The sequence below is a fragment of the Bombina bombina genome, chromosome 8 (genome assembly GCF_027579735.1).
Source record: "Bombina bombina isolate aBomBom1 chromosome 8, aBomBom1.pri, whole genome shotgun sequence".
Lineage (NCBI taxonomy): Eukaryota > Metazoa > Chordata > Amphibia > Anura > Bombinatoridae > Bombina > Bombina bombina.
The window spans coordinates 336711606-336724437 of NC_069506.1; the positions used below are offsets into that span (position 1 = coordinate 336711606).

General features: G+C 39.1%; 1 protein-coding gene across 1 annotated transcript in view; it reads left to right on the forward strand.

Moving 5' to 3' along the window:
* Positions 1-377: 377 nt before the first annotated feature.
* Positions 378-12832, forward strand: part of LOC128639273 (indolethylamine N-methyltransferase) — a 102752-nt gene continuing 90297 nt past the window's right edge. Inside the window, exon 1 of the mRNA XM_053691574.1 lies at positions 378-525. Coding sequence (XP_053547549.1) covers positions 384-525 — 142 coding nt within the window. The 5' untranslated portion in view covers positions 378-383. The remainder of the gene's footprint in view (positions 526-12832) is intronic.

Below are 12832 nucleotides of genomic sequence, written 5' to 3' on the forward strand. Positions count from 1 at the left end.
CATAAAACTTTGGGGCTTGGTTAGGAGTCTGAAAATCAGAGCAATGTTATTTAAAAATAAGCAAAACTAAACATTAATTTAAAAAAAAAACTTTATGGGCTATATAAATAGATTATCTACAAAACATTTATGCAAAGAAAAAATGAGTGTATAATGTCCCTTTAAGTCTTCTCAGAGTAATGTTTCTAGAACTACTTACTGTTGTCTTATTCATCAAATAGCACATTATCCTAGTAATATGTCTATCATTGTAGCAGACTGTATAGCTCGTACATGCAATGTCAGTTTTGGCACAGCCACAGGGGCAGTGAAATGACTGCAGAATCTGAATCGCTGCCAGACAGGAAGAACTAATAGAACTGACATTTAGCTACAACTTTGCCATGGAAAACTTCACAGGAACAGAAGATTATCAGAGAGATTTCAACCCTAGAGTATACCTGGATCTGTATTATCGAAACAGCTGTCAAAACAATGAAATCTTAATGTTTGCACTGAGAAATCTGCATAAGACCTTTCATTTAGGTGAGTAATATTTGATCTTTTTTTAGAACATTATTTCACACCTCGCATGCTGTACAGTGACATCTTCTCATGGTATAAATTAGACAACATATACTGGCATAGAAAAATGAAAAGGACAATAAAGGCATATGTGCAAAAAGAAAAAGATCTTATATGTTAGAACATTTCATTATTGTAACATTGATTTATATAAATGTGTTTAACTCCTGCAAAGGGATTAAACACATAGCTAAAGTCAGCTCCAAAGCAGTAATAAACAACTGGAAGCTAGCTGAAAATATCTAATAAGCCAGTGAACAAAGACAAATGTGTATAGCCACTGATCACCAGGTGGCTTCCAGTACTGAAGCATATGCACATATTCTTTTTCAAGAAAGGATACTTAGAGAACAAAGTCATTATGAAAATAGAAGTGACTTTAAAGGATTTTTTAAACTGGCATACTCAAACCGAATAATAAACAAAAGTTCTGTTGCTAACTGAATAATGGAAAGTTTAATTTTGACTTTCCTGCTCCTTTAAAATGTAATTTTCCATAAAAATGTTTAACTATGTAACAGAGAAAGAACAAGGTACATTCTGTATTTATGCTTTTCCTGAGAATAATACTTGTTTCACTGCCCCAAAGAGGCTGGAGTGTGTCCTGAAGAAATCAGATCAAATAACAAAGTAACATTGTAAAATAGTTACATAGTACGGAAAAAAGACAGAAGTTCATCAAGTTCAACCTAAACAAATCTTAATATACTGACAATAAAAGCTCCAGTTGAGCATAAATTAATCCAATTAAAAAAGGTGACCCATTTAACACAAGCAATCAAATCCCTGAATTCTGTTTCTAGACAGAAATGTATCTAAACCATTTTAAATGTATCTAAGGCAATTACTACCTCTTTAGGTAATGAGTTCCACAATTTGATTGCTCTTACAGTCAAATCTCCTTTCCTCCAGACTTAAATTGGGACCTCTTGTCACTAAAATTTCTTGGAATAAACAGAGCTTCTGCCATCTGTGTATACGATATATATAACAGTGTTGGTTTTGCAAAACTGGGAAATGGGTAATAAAGGGATTATCTATCTTTTTAAACAATAAAAATGCTGGTGTTGACTGACCCTTTAATGCATGCTAGTATCTTATTAGCCTTTGAAGCTACTGCCCTACATTGTTAGTTAATTATCTATTACTACTCCCAAATCCCTTTTCTCCTCTGTTTGGCTAAGTCTAGTTCCATTTACATAATATTTTTTACTTCCAAAATGTAGATCCTTGAATTTTTCAGTATTAAATCTCATTTTCATTTGCCTGCCAATTCTTTTAACTGTCTTTTAATTCTTTTAATTCTTTTTAACTGCACTGACCTAATGACCTTACAGAACAAAAGAATAATTTTAGTACCTTAGCCCAGTGATTTTTAACCTTTTTTTTGCCGTGGCACACTTTTTTACATTAAAAAATCCTGTGGCACACCACCATCCCAAAATGTTAAAAAAATCACACATTGTAGCCTAATACAGCATATATATATATATACACATACACACAAACACACACATCACTGTATGTATTGTGCTGTTATGCCATGCCTCCTACAAACTACCCCTGCACTGGGAGTAAAAAACAAGCAAAGTTTAAAAAAATATGTCACACTGTTGTCAGTCTGCCGTGGCACACCTGAGGATCTCTCACGGCACACTAGTGTGCCACGGCACACTGGTTGAAAAACACTGCTTAGCCTTCTCCCTATCACAGTTAATCATACTTCCCTTCACACATTTTAATGTACCTATATTTTCCTTCTTAGATTTTGTGCCATTTATGTACTTAAAAAACCTTTTAGGGTTTGACTTAGAAACATTTGCAATTAACATTCATTTTCAAATTCTTATATATTTGGAATGTTGAATCTGTACTATTTTCTTTGAATAATTTAAACTTTTAACACATTTTTATTTAGTCACATTGGCTTTGATTTATTAATTTTACTTTTAAAACCATATGGTATGTGTTGATATGTATATTTCTTTCATGCAATTGGCAAGAGTCCATGAACTAGTGACGTATGGGATATACAATCCTACCAGGAGGGGCAAAGTTTCCCAAACCTCAAAATGCCTATAAATACACCCCTCACCACACCCACAATTCAGTTTTACAAACTTTGCCTCATATGGAGGTGGTGAGGGTATGTCAGAGGGTTGTGAAGGGAGTATCACCTATTGGGGGCTAGTTATCAAGCCGTCTACTTTTCTGGCTTCGCCGGCCCAATACGTCCGCCTAAGCTCGCCTACCTTCGCCGCCGCGGACCTTGAATACGTTCGCCTAAGTTATCAAATAAAGCTGTCAAAAAGCCGCGGGGCGATGAGCAGCGGACTGTGACAGTTATCACTCATCCGATCTCGCTGCCCTTCGGCTTTTTCCCAGCTTTATTGCTAGCCTGTCACTAAGCACTCACACTAAACTGCACTGTTCTGCCCCCTATACCGGCGCCCCCGGAGCCCCCCGCAACTAAATAAAGTTACTAACCCCTAAACCGCCGCTCCTAGACCCTGCCGCAACTCTTATAAATGTATTAACCCCTAAACCGCCGCTCCCGGACACCGCTGCCACCTACATTATACCTAGTAACCCCTATCCTGCCCCCCCTATACCGTCGCCCTCTATTATAAAATTATTAACCCCTATCCTGCTGATCCCGCACCTCTCCGCAACTAAATAAATAGTTTAACCCCTAAACCGCCGCTCCATGAACCCGCCGCAACCTATAATAAATTTATTAACCCCTATCCTGCCCCCCACTACGCCGCCGCCACTGTAATAAAATGATTAACCCCTAAACCTAAGTCTAACCCTAACCATAACGCCCCCCTAACTTAAATATTAATTAAATAAATCTAAATAAATTAACTCTTATTAACTAAATGAATCCTATTTAAAACTAAATACTTACCTTTAAAATAAACCCTAATATAGCTACAATATAAATAATAATTATATTCTAGCTATCTTAGGATTTATTTTTATTTTACAGGTACCTTTCAATTTATTTTAACCATGTACAATAACTATTAAATAGTTATTAACTATTTAATAGCTTACCTAGCTAAAATAAAGAGAAATGTACCTGTGAAATAAATCCTAACCTAAGTTACAATTACACCTAACACTACACTATACTTTAATAAATTATTCCTATTTAAAAATAAATACTTACCTGTAAAATAAACCCTAAGATAGCTACAATGTAATTAATACTTATATTATAGCTATTTTTGGATTTATATTTATTTTACAGGTAACTTTGTATTTATTTTAGCTAGTTAGAATAGTTATTAAATAGTTATTAACTATTTAATAACTACCTAGCTAAAAGAAATACAAAATTACCTGTAAAATAAATCCTAACTTAAGTTACAATTAAACCTAATACTACACTATCATTAAATTAACTAAATAAACTACCTACAAAGAACTACAATGAAATACAATTACATAAACTAACTAAAGTACAAAAAATAAAAAAAGCTAAGTTACAAAAAATAAAAAATTAAGTTACAAACATGTTAAAAATATTACAACAATTTTAAGCTACTTACACCTAATCTAAGCCCCCTAATAAAATAACAAACCCCCCCAAAATAAAAAAAATCCCTACCCTATTCTAAATTACATAAATTTCAATGCTCTTTTACCTTACCAGCCCTTAAAAGGGCCATTTGTGGGGGCATGCCCCAAAAAGTTCAGCTCTTTTGCCTGTAAAATAAAAATACAACCCCCCCCCAACATTAAAACCCACCACCCACATACCCCTAATCTAACCCAAACCCCCCTTACAAAAACCTAACACTAATCCCCTGAAGATCATCCTACCTTGAGTCGTCTTCACTCAGCCGAGCCACCGATGGAACTGAAGAGGGCATCCGGAACGGAAGAAGTTAATCCTCCAAGCGGCGCTGAAGAAATCTTCCATCCGATGAAGTCATCATCCAGGCGGCGCTGAAGAAGTCTTCGATCCGGCCGATGTCATCTTCAAAGAGGCGCTGAAGAGGTCTTCTATCCGGGCGAAGTCATCTTCCAAGCCGGGTCTTGAATCTTCCTTCCGCCGACGCGGAACCACCTTCTTCACCGACGGACTACGACGAATGACGGCTCCTTTAAGGGACGTCATCCAAGATGGCGTCCCCTCAATTCCGATTGGCTGATAGGATTCTATCAGCCAATCGGAATTAAGGTAGGAAAATCTGATTGGCTGATGGAATCAGCCAATCAGATTCAAGTTCAATCCGATTGGCTGATCCAATCAGCCAATCAGATTGAGCTCGCATTCTATTGGCTGATCGGAACAGCCAATAGAATGCGAGCTCAATCTGATTGGCTGATTGGATCAGCCAATCGGATTGAACTTGAATCTGATTGGCTGATTCCATCAGCCAATCAGATTTTCCTACCTTAATTCCGATTGGCTGATAGAATCCTATCAGCCAATCGGAATTGAGGGGACGCCATCTTGGATGACGTCCCTTAAAGGAGCCGTCATTCGTCGTAGTCCGTCGGTGAAGAAGGTGGTTCCGCGTCGGCGGAAGGAAGATTCAAGACCCGGCTTGGAAGATGACTTCGCCCGGATAGAAGACCTCTTCAGCGCCTCTTTGAAGATGACATCGGCCGGATCGAAGACTTCTTCAGCGCCGCCTGGATGATGACTTCATCGGATGGAAGATTTCTTCAGCGCCGCTTGGAGGATTAACTTCTTCCGTTCCGGATGCCCTCTTCAGTTCCATCGGTGGCTCGGCTGAGTGAAGACGACTCAAGGTAGGATGATCTTCAGGGGATTAGTGTTAGGTTTTTGTAAGGGGGGTTTGGGTTAGATTAGGGGTATGTGGGTGGTGGGTTTTAATGTTGGGGGGGGGGTTGTATTTTTATTTTACAGGCAAAAGAGCTGAACTTTTTGGGGCATGCCCCCACAAATGGCCCTTTTAAGGGCTGGTAAGGTAAAAGAGCATTGAAATTTATGTAATTTAGAATAGGGTAGGGATTTTTTTTATTTTGGGGGGGTTTGTTATTTTATTAGGGGGCTTAGATTAGGTGTAAGTAGCTTAAAATTGTTGTAATATTTTTAACATGTTTGTAACTTAATTTTTTATTTTTTGTAACTTAGCTTTTTTTATTTTTTGTACTTTAGTTAGTTTATGTAATTGTATTTCATTGTAGTTCTTTGTAGGTAGTTTATTTAGTTAATTTAATGATAGTGTAGTATTAGGTTTAATTGTAACTTAAGTTAGGATTTATTTTACAGGTAATTTTGTATTTCTTTTAGCTAGGTAGTTATTAAATAGTTAATAACTATTTAATAACTATTCTAACTAGCTAAAATAAATACAAAGTTACCTGTAAAATAAATATAAATCCAAAAATAGCTATAATATAAGTATTAATTACATTGTAGCTATCTTAGGGTTTATTTTACAGGTAAGTATTTATTTTTAAATAGGAATAATTTATTAAAGTATAGTGTAGTGTTAGGTGTAATTCTAACTTAGGTTAGGATTTATTTCACAGGTACATTTCTCTTTATTTTAGCTAGGTAAGCTATTAAATAGTTAATAACTATTTAATAGTTATTGTACATGGTTAAAATAAATTGAAAGGTACCTGTAAAATAAAAATAAATCCTAAGATAGCTAGAATATAATTATTATTTATATTGTAGCTATATTAGGGTTTATTTTAAAGGTAAGTATTTAGTTTTAAATAGGATTCATTTAGTTAATAAGAGTTAATTTATTTAGATTTATTTAATTAATATTTAAGTTAGGGGGCGTTAGGGTTAGGGTTAGGTTTAGGGGTTAATCATTTTATTACAGTGGCGGCGGCGTAGTGGGGGGCAGGATAGGGGTTAATACATTTAATATAGGTTGCGGCGGGTTCATGGAGCGGCGGGTTAGGGGTTAATACATTTATTATAGTTGCGGTGGGCTCCGGGAGCGGCGGTTTAGGGGTTAATATGTATAGAGTAGCTTGCGGTGGGCTCCGGGAGCGGCGGTTTAGGGGGTAATAACTTTATTTAGTTGCGGCGGTGTAGGGGGGGTCAGATTAGGGGTGTTTAGACTCGGGGTACATGTTAGGGTGTTAGGTGTAGACAGCTCCCATAGAAATCAATGGGATGTCTGTCAGCAGCGAACTTGTACTTTCGCTATGGTCAGACTCCCATTGATTCCTATGGGATCCGCCGCCTCCAGGCTGGCGCTTTGAAAACCAGGTACGCTGGGCCGTAAAAGTGCCGAGCGTACCTGCTAGTTTTTTGATAGCTAGCAAAAGTAGTGAGAATGTGCCGCACTTGTGTGCGGAACATCTGGAGTGACGTAAGAATCGATCTGTGTCGGACTGAGTCCGGCGGATCGAAGCTTACGTCACAAAATTCTACTTTTGCCTGTCTCGAGCCTTTGATAACTAAGGCGTATCAGCCTCGCCACAAATACGCTGCGGAATACGCAGCGTATTTGAGGTTGACGGCTTGATAACTAGGCCCCATTGAATGCAATGGTTTTCCTCACGGGAGATCTATTTCATAGCTTCTCTGTTATCGGTCGTAGAGATTCATCTCCTACCTCCCTTATTCAGATCGACGATATATTCTCATATTCCATTACCTCAACTGATAACTGTTTCAGTACTGGTTTGGCTATCTGCTATATGTGGATGGGTGTCTTTGGGTAAATATGTTTTCATTACTTAAGCCACTCTCAGCAATGGTTTGGCACTTTATGCATTAATATAAAGTACTAAATATATGTATTGTACTTATATTTGCCATGAGTCAGGTTTATGTATATTTCCTTTTGCAGACTGTCAGTTTCATATTTGGGAAAAGCATATTTAGGAAAATATTTTTTCTTACCTGGGGTATAGTCTTTTTTCTATTGACTGTTTTCTCTTTATATTTCGCGGGCAAAATTAGGCTCGCGAGGGCACAAAATGCTGAAGTTTAGTGCGTCATTCTTGTCGCGAGAATGTTTTTGGTGCAAAGTTACGTCCGATGACACAAATTCGTCATTTCGTCTAAGTTGACGCCGAGTTCCTTACACAAGGTTGCATCATCAATGACATGAGTGTGTCATTTCCGGATGTTGTTAGAGCAAAAAAAAAAATTAAAGTTACGTTGTGCGTCATACTTGGCTATTTGCATTTTTTTCCCATTCCTGAAACTGCCATATAAGGAAAACATAATTTATGCTTACCTGATAAATTTATTTCTCTTGTAGTGTATCCAGTCCACGGATCATCCATTACTTATGGGATATATTCTCCTTCCCAACAGGAAGCTGCAAGAGTCCACCCACAGCAAAGCTGCTATATAGCTCCTCCCCTAACTGCCATTACCAGTCATTCGACCGAAAACATGCAGAGAAAGGAAAACCATAGGGTGCAGTGGTGACTGTAGTTTAATGGAAAAATTACCTGCCTTAAAGTGACAGGGCGGGCCGTGGACTGGATACACTACAAGAGAAATAAATTTATCAGGTAAGCATAAATTATGTTTTCTCTTTTTAAGTGTATCCAGTCCACGGATCATCCATTACTTATGGGATACCAATACCAAAGCTAAAGTACACGGATGATGGGAGGGACAAGGCAGGTACTTAAACGGAAGTTACCACTGCCTGTAAAAAACCCTTTCTCCCAAAAATAGCCTCCGAAGAAGCAAGGTATCAAATTTGTTAAATTTGAAAAAGTATGAAACGCAGACCAAGACTCCGTCTTGTAATCTGTTCAACAGAAGCCACATTTAAAAAAGGCCTAAGTGAAAACCACAGCTCTAGTAGAATGAGCTGTAATCCCTTCAGGAGGCTGCTGTCCAGCAGTCTCATAAGCTAAATGAATTATGCTTTTTAACCAAAAAGACAGAGAGGTTGCTGAAGTCCTTTGACCTCTCCTCTGTCCAGAATAGACAACAAACAAGGTGAATGTTTGATGAAAATCTGTAGTAGCTTGTAAGTAAAACTTTAAAACACGAACCACGTCCAAATTGTGTAATAGACGTTCCTTCTTTGAAGAAGGATTAGGATACAAGAATGGAACAACAATCTCTTGAGTGATATTCTTGTTAGATACCACCTTAGGTAAAAACCCAGGTTGGTACACAGGACTACCTTATCCGTACGGAGAACCAGATAAGGAGAATCACATTGCAATGCAGATAACTCGGAGACTCTATGAGCCGAGGAAATAGCTACCAAAAAGGAACTTTCCAAGATAGAAGTTTGATATCTATGGAATGAAAAGGTTCAAATGGAACTCCTTGAAGAACCTTAAGAACCAGCTTTAAGCTCCATGGCGGAGCAACATTTTTAACCACAGGCTTGGTTCTAACCAAAGCCTGACCAAATGCCTGAACGTCTAGAATACCTGCCAGACGCTTGTGCAAAAGAATAGACAGAGTAGAAATCTGTCCTTTTAAAGAACTAGCTGACAACCCTTTTCTCAAAATCATCTTGGAGAAAAGATAATATCCTGGGAATCCAGACTTTACTCCATGAGTAACCCTTGGATTCATAACAATAAGATATTTACACCATATCTTATGTTAAATTTTCCTAGAGACAGGCTTTTATGCCTGTATTAAGGTATCAATTACTGACTCGGAGAAGCCATGCTTTGATAACATCAAGCGTTCTGTCTCCAGGCAGTCCATCTCAGATTAGTTATATTTAGATGGTTGAAAAGACCCTGAGGTAGAGGGTCCTGTCTCAGAAGCAGAGACCGTGGTGGAAAGGATGACATGTCCACCAGATCTGCATACCAGGTCCTGCGTGGCCACGCAGGCGCTGTCAAAAGCACCAAAGCACTCTCCTGCTTGATCTTGTGCAAACCCCTCCGGAGGGAATTCCCACTCCCCCGGATGAAAAGTCTGACGACTTAGAAAATCTGCCTCCCAGTTCTCAACACCTGGGATAGGGATAGCTTTTAGACAAGAGTGAGTCTCTGTCCAGTGAATTATTTTAAGACTTCTAACATTGCTAGGAAACTTCTGTTCCCCCTTGATGGTTGATGTAAGCCACAGTCGTGATATTGTCCGACTGAAATATGATGTACCTCAGAGTTGCTAACTGAGGCCAAGTCTGAAAAGCATGGAATATCGCTCCCAGTTCCAGAATATTCATTAGAAGGAGGGTCTCCTCCTGAGTCCACTATCCCTGAGCCTTCAGGGAGTTCCAGACTGTATCCCAACCTAAAAGGCTGGCATCTGTTGTAACAATTGTCCCATCTGACCTGCGGAAGGTCATACCCTTGGACAGATGGACCCGAGATAGTCACCAGAGAAGAGAATCTCTGGTTTCTTGGTCCGGATTTAACAGGAGAACAAATCTGTGTAATCCCCGTTCCTCTGGCTGAGCATGCATAGTTGCAGTGGTCTGAAATGTAGGCGTGCAAACGGTACTATGTCCCTTGCCGCTACCATTAAGCCGATTTCATTCATGTACTGAGCCACCGAAGGGCGCAGATGGGATGAAAAAAACACGGCAGAAATTTAGAAACTTTGACAACCTGGACTCCGTCAGGTAAATTTTCATTTCTACAGAATCTATCAGAGTCCCTAGGAGGGAAACCCTTGAGATTGGGGATAGAGAACTCTTTCCTTGTTCACTTTCCACCCATGCGATCTCAGAAATGCCAGTACTACGTCCGTATGAGACTTGGCAACTTGGATGTTTGACGCCTGTATCAGGATGTCGTCTAAATAAGGGGCCACTTCTATGCCCCGCGGCCTAAGGACCGCCAAAGTGACCCCAGAACCTCCATAAAGATTCTAGGGGCTGAAGTTAACCCCAAGGAAAGAGCTACAAACTGGTAATGCCTGTCTAGAAAGGCAAACCTGAAAAACTGATGGTGATCTTTATGCATCGTAATGTGAGGATAAGCATCCTTCAAATCCATTGTAGTCCTCTATTGACTCTCCTGGATCATAGTTAAGATGGTACGAATAGTTTAAATGATAGAATTCTAAAGAATTTGTTTAAGATCTTTTAGATCCAAAATAGGTCTGAAGGTTTCCTTTCCTTGGGAACCACAAACCGATTTGAGGAAAACTGTGTCCCTGTTCCTCTATTGGAACTGAATGGGTCACGTACACAATGCAAGAATGTCTCTTTCTTTATCTGGTTTGCAGATAAATGTGAAAGGCAAAAACTCCCCTTTTTTGGGGGGGAAAGCTTTGAAATCCAGAAGATATCTCTGGGGTATAATTTCCAATGCCCAGGGATCCTGGGCATCTCTTGCCCACGCCTGGGCGAAGAATGAAGTCTGCCCCCTATAGGATCCGTTACCAGATAGGGGTCCGTTCCGCATGCTGTTTTAGAGGCAGCAGCAGGCTCCTTGACCTGCTTATCTTTGTTCCAGGTCCGGTTGTCTGCCTTAGAGGAAGTTGATGCCACACCTGCCTTGAATTTTCGAAAGGCACGAAAATTAGGCCTTTTTTGTCCCTTGATTTGGACCTGTCCTGAGGAAGGGCATGATCTTTTCCTCCAGTGATATAAGTAATAATCTCCTTCAAACTAGGCCTGAATAGGGTCTGCCCCTTGAAGGGAAGTTAAGTAGCTTATTTATTAAAGTCACGACAGCTGACCATGATATAAGCCATAGCGCTCTGCGCGCCAGTATAGTAAAAAACAGAATTCTTAGCCGTTAGTCTAGTCAAAGGAACAAAGGCATCAGAAAACAAAGGAATTGGCTAGCTTAAGTGCTCTAAGCTTGTCAAATATATTCATCCAATGGAGCCTGTAAAGCCTCATCAAGAGACTCAAACCAGAACGCCGCAGCAGCAGTGAAAGGAGCAATGCGTGCAAGGGGCTGCAGGATAAAACCTTGTTGAATAAACATTTTTTATCCATTGGATCTAAAAAAGCACAACAGTCCTCGCCAGAGGTAGTGGTACGCTTAGCTAGAGTAGAAACTCTTCTCTCCACCTTAGGAACTGTCTGCCAGAAGTCCCGTGTGGTGGTAACTATTAGAAAACATTCTTCTAAAAAATAGGAGGGGAAGAGAACGGCACACCTGGTCTATCCCATTCCTTATGAAAATTTTTAGTAAACCTCTTTAGGTATTGGAAAAACATAAGTACACACCGGCACTGCATATTATTTATCCAGTCTACACAATTTCTCTGGCACTGCGATTGTACACATTCATTCAGAGCAGCTAAAGCCTCCCTGAGCAACAAGTGGAGGTTCTCAAGCATAAATTTTAAATGTAGAAATATCAGAATCAGGTTAAATCATCTTCCCTGAGTCACAAATATCACCCACAGACTAAGCATATTGTGAGGTAGTATCAGACATGGTTCTTAAAGCGTCTGTATGCTCTGTATCTACCCCCAGAGCTGTTTTGCTTTCCTTTAATTTCAGGTAGTCTGACTAATACTGCTGCCAGTGTATTATACACAACCTTTGCCATGTCTTGTAAAATAAACGCTATGGGCGCCATTGATATACTTGGCGCCATTTGAGCGTGAGTCCCTGAAGCGGGAGTCAAAGGGTCTGACACGTGGGGAGAGTTAGTCGGCATAACTTCCCCCTCGACAGAATCCTCTGGTAAAATAAACGCTATGGGTGCCCTTGATGTACTTGGCGCCATTTGAGCGGGAGTCCCTAAAGCGGGAGTCAAAGGGTCTGACACGTGGGGAGAGTTAGTCGGCATAACTTCCCCCTCGACAGAATCCTCTGGTGATAATGTTTTTAAATACAAAAAATGATCTTTATTGTTTAACATGAAATCAGTACATCTGGTACACATTCTAAAATGGGGTTCCACCATGGCTTTAAACATAATAAACACAGAGCCTCCTCTATGTTAGACATGTTAGAACTAATAAAGAGACTAGTAAGCTTGGAAAACACTTTAAATCAAGTTAACAAGCAAATATAACAAACGTTACTGTGCCTTTAAGAGAAACAAATTTTGTCAAAATTTGAAAAACAGTGAAAAAAGGCAGTAAATCAAACGAAATTTTTACAGTACATGTAATAAGTTAACAGAGCATTGCACCCACTTGCAAATGGATGATTAACCCCTTAATGCAAAAAACAGATAAAAAAAAAACAAACAAAAAAAAAACGACATTTTTTTAAACAGACACAACAAAACTGCCACAGCTGAGCTGTGGATTACCTTCCCTATAACTGTTTCTATGCAAAATTTAAGCCAGCCATGTGGAAAAATTAGGCCCCAATAAGTTTTATCACCAAACATATGTTAAAAAACGATTAAACATGCCAGCAAACGTTTTAAAACACATTCTTATAAGAGTATGTAT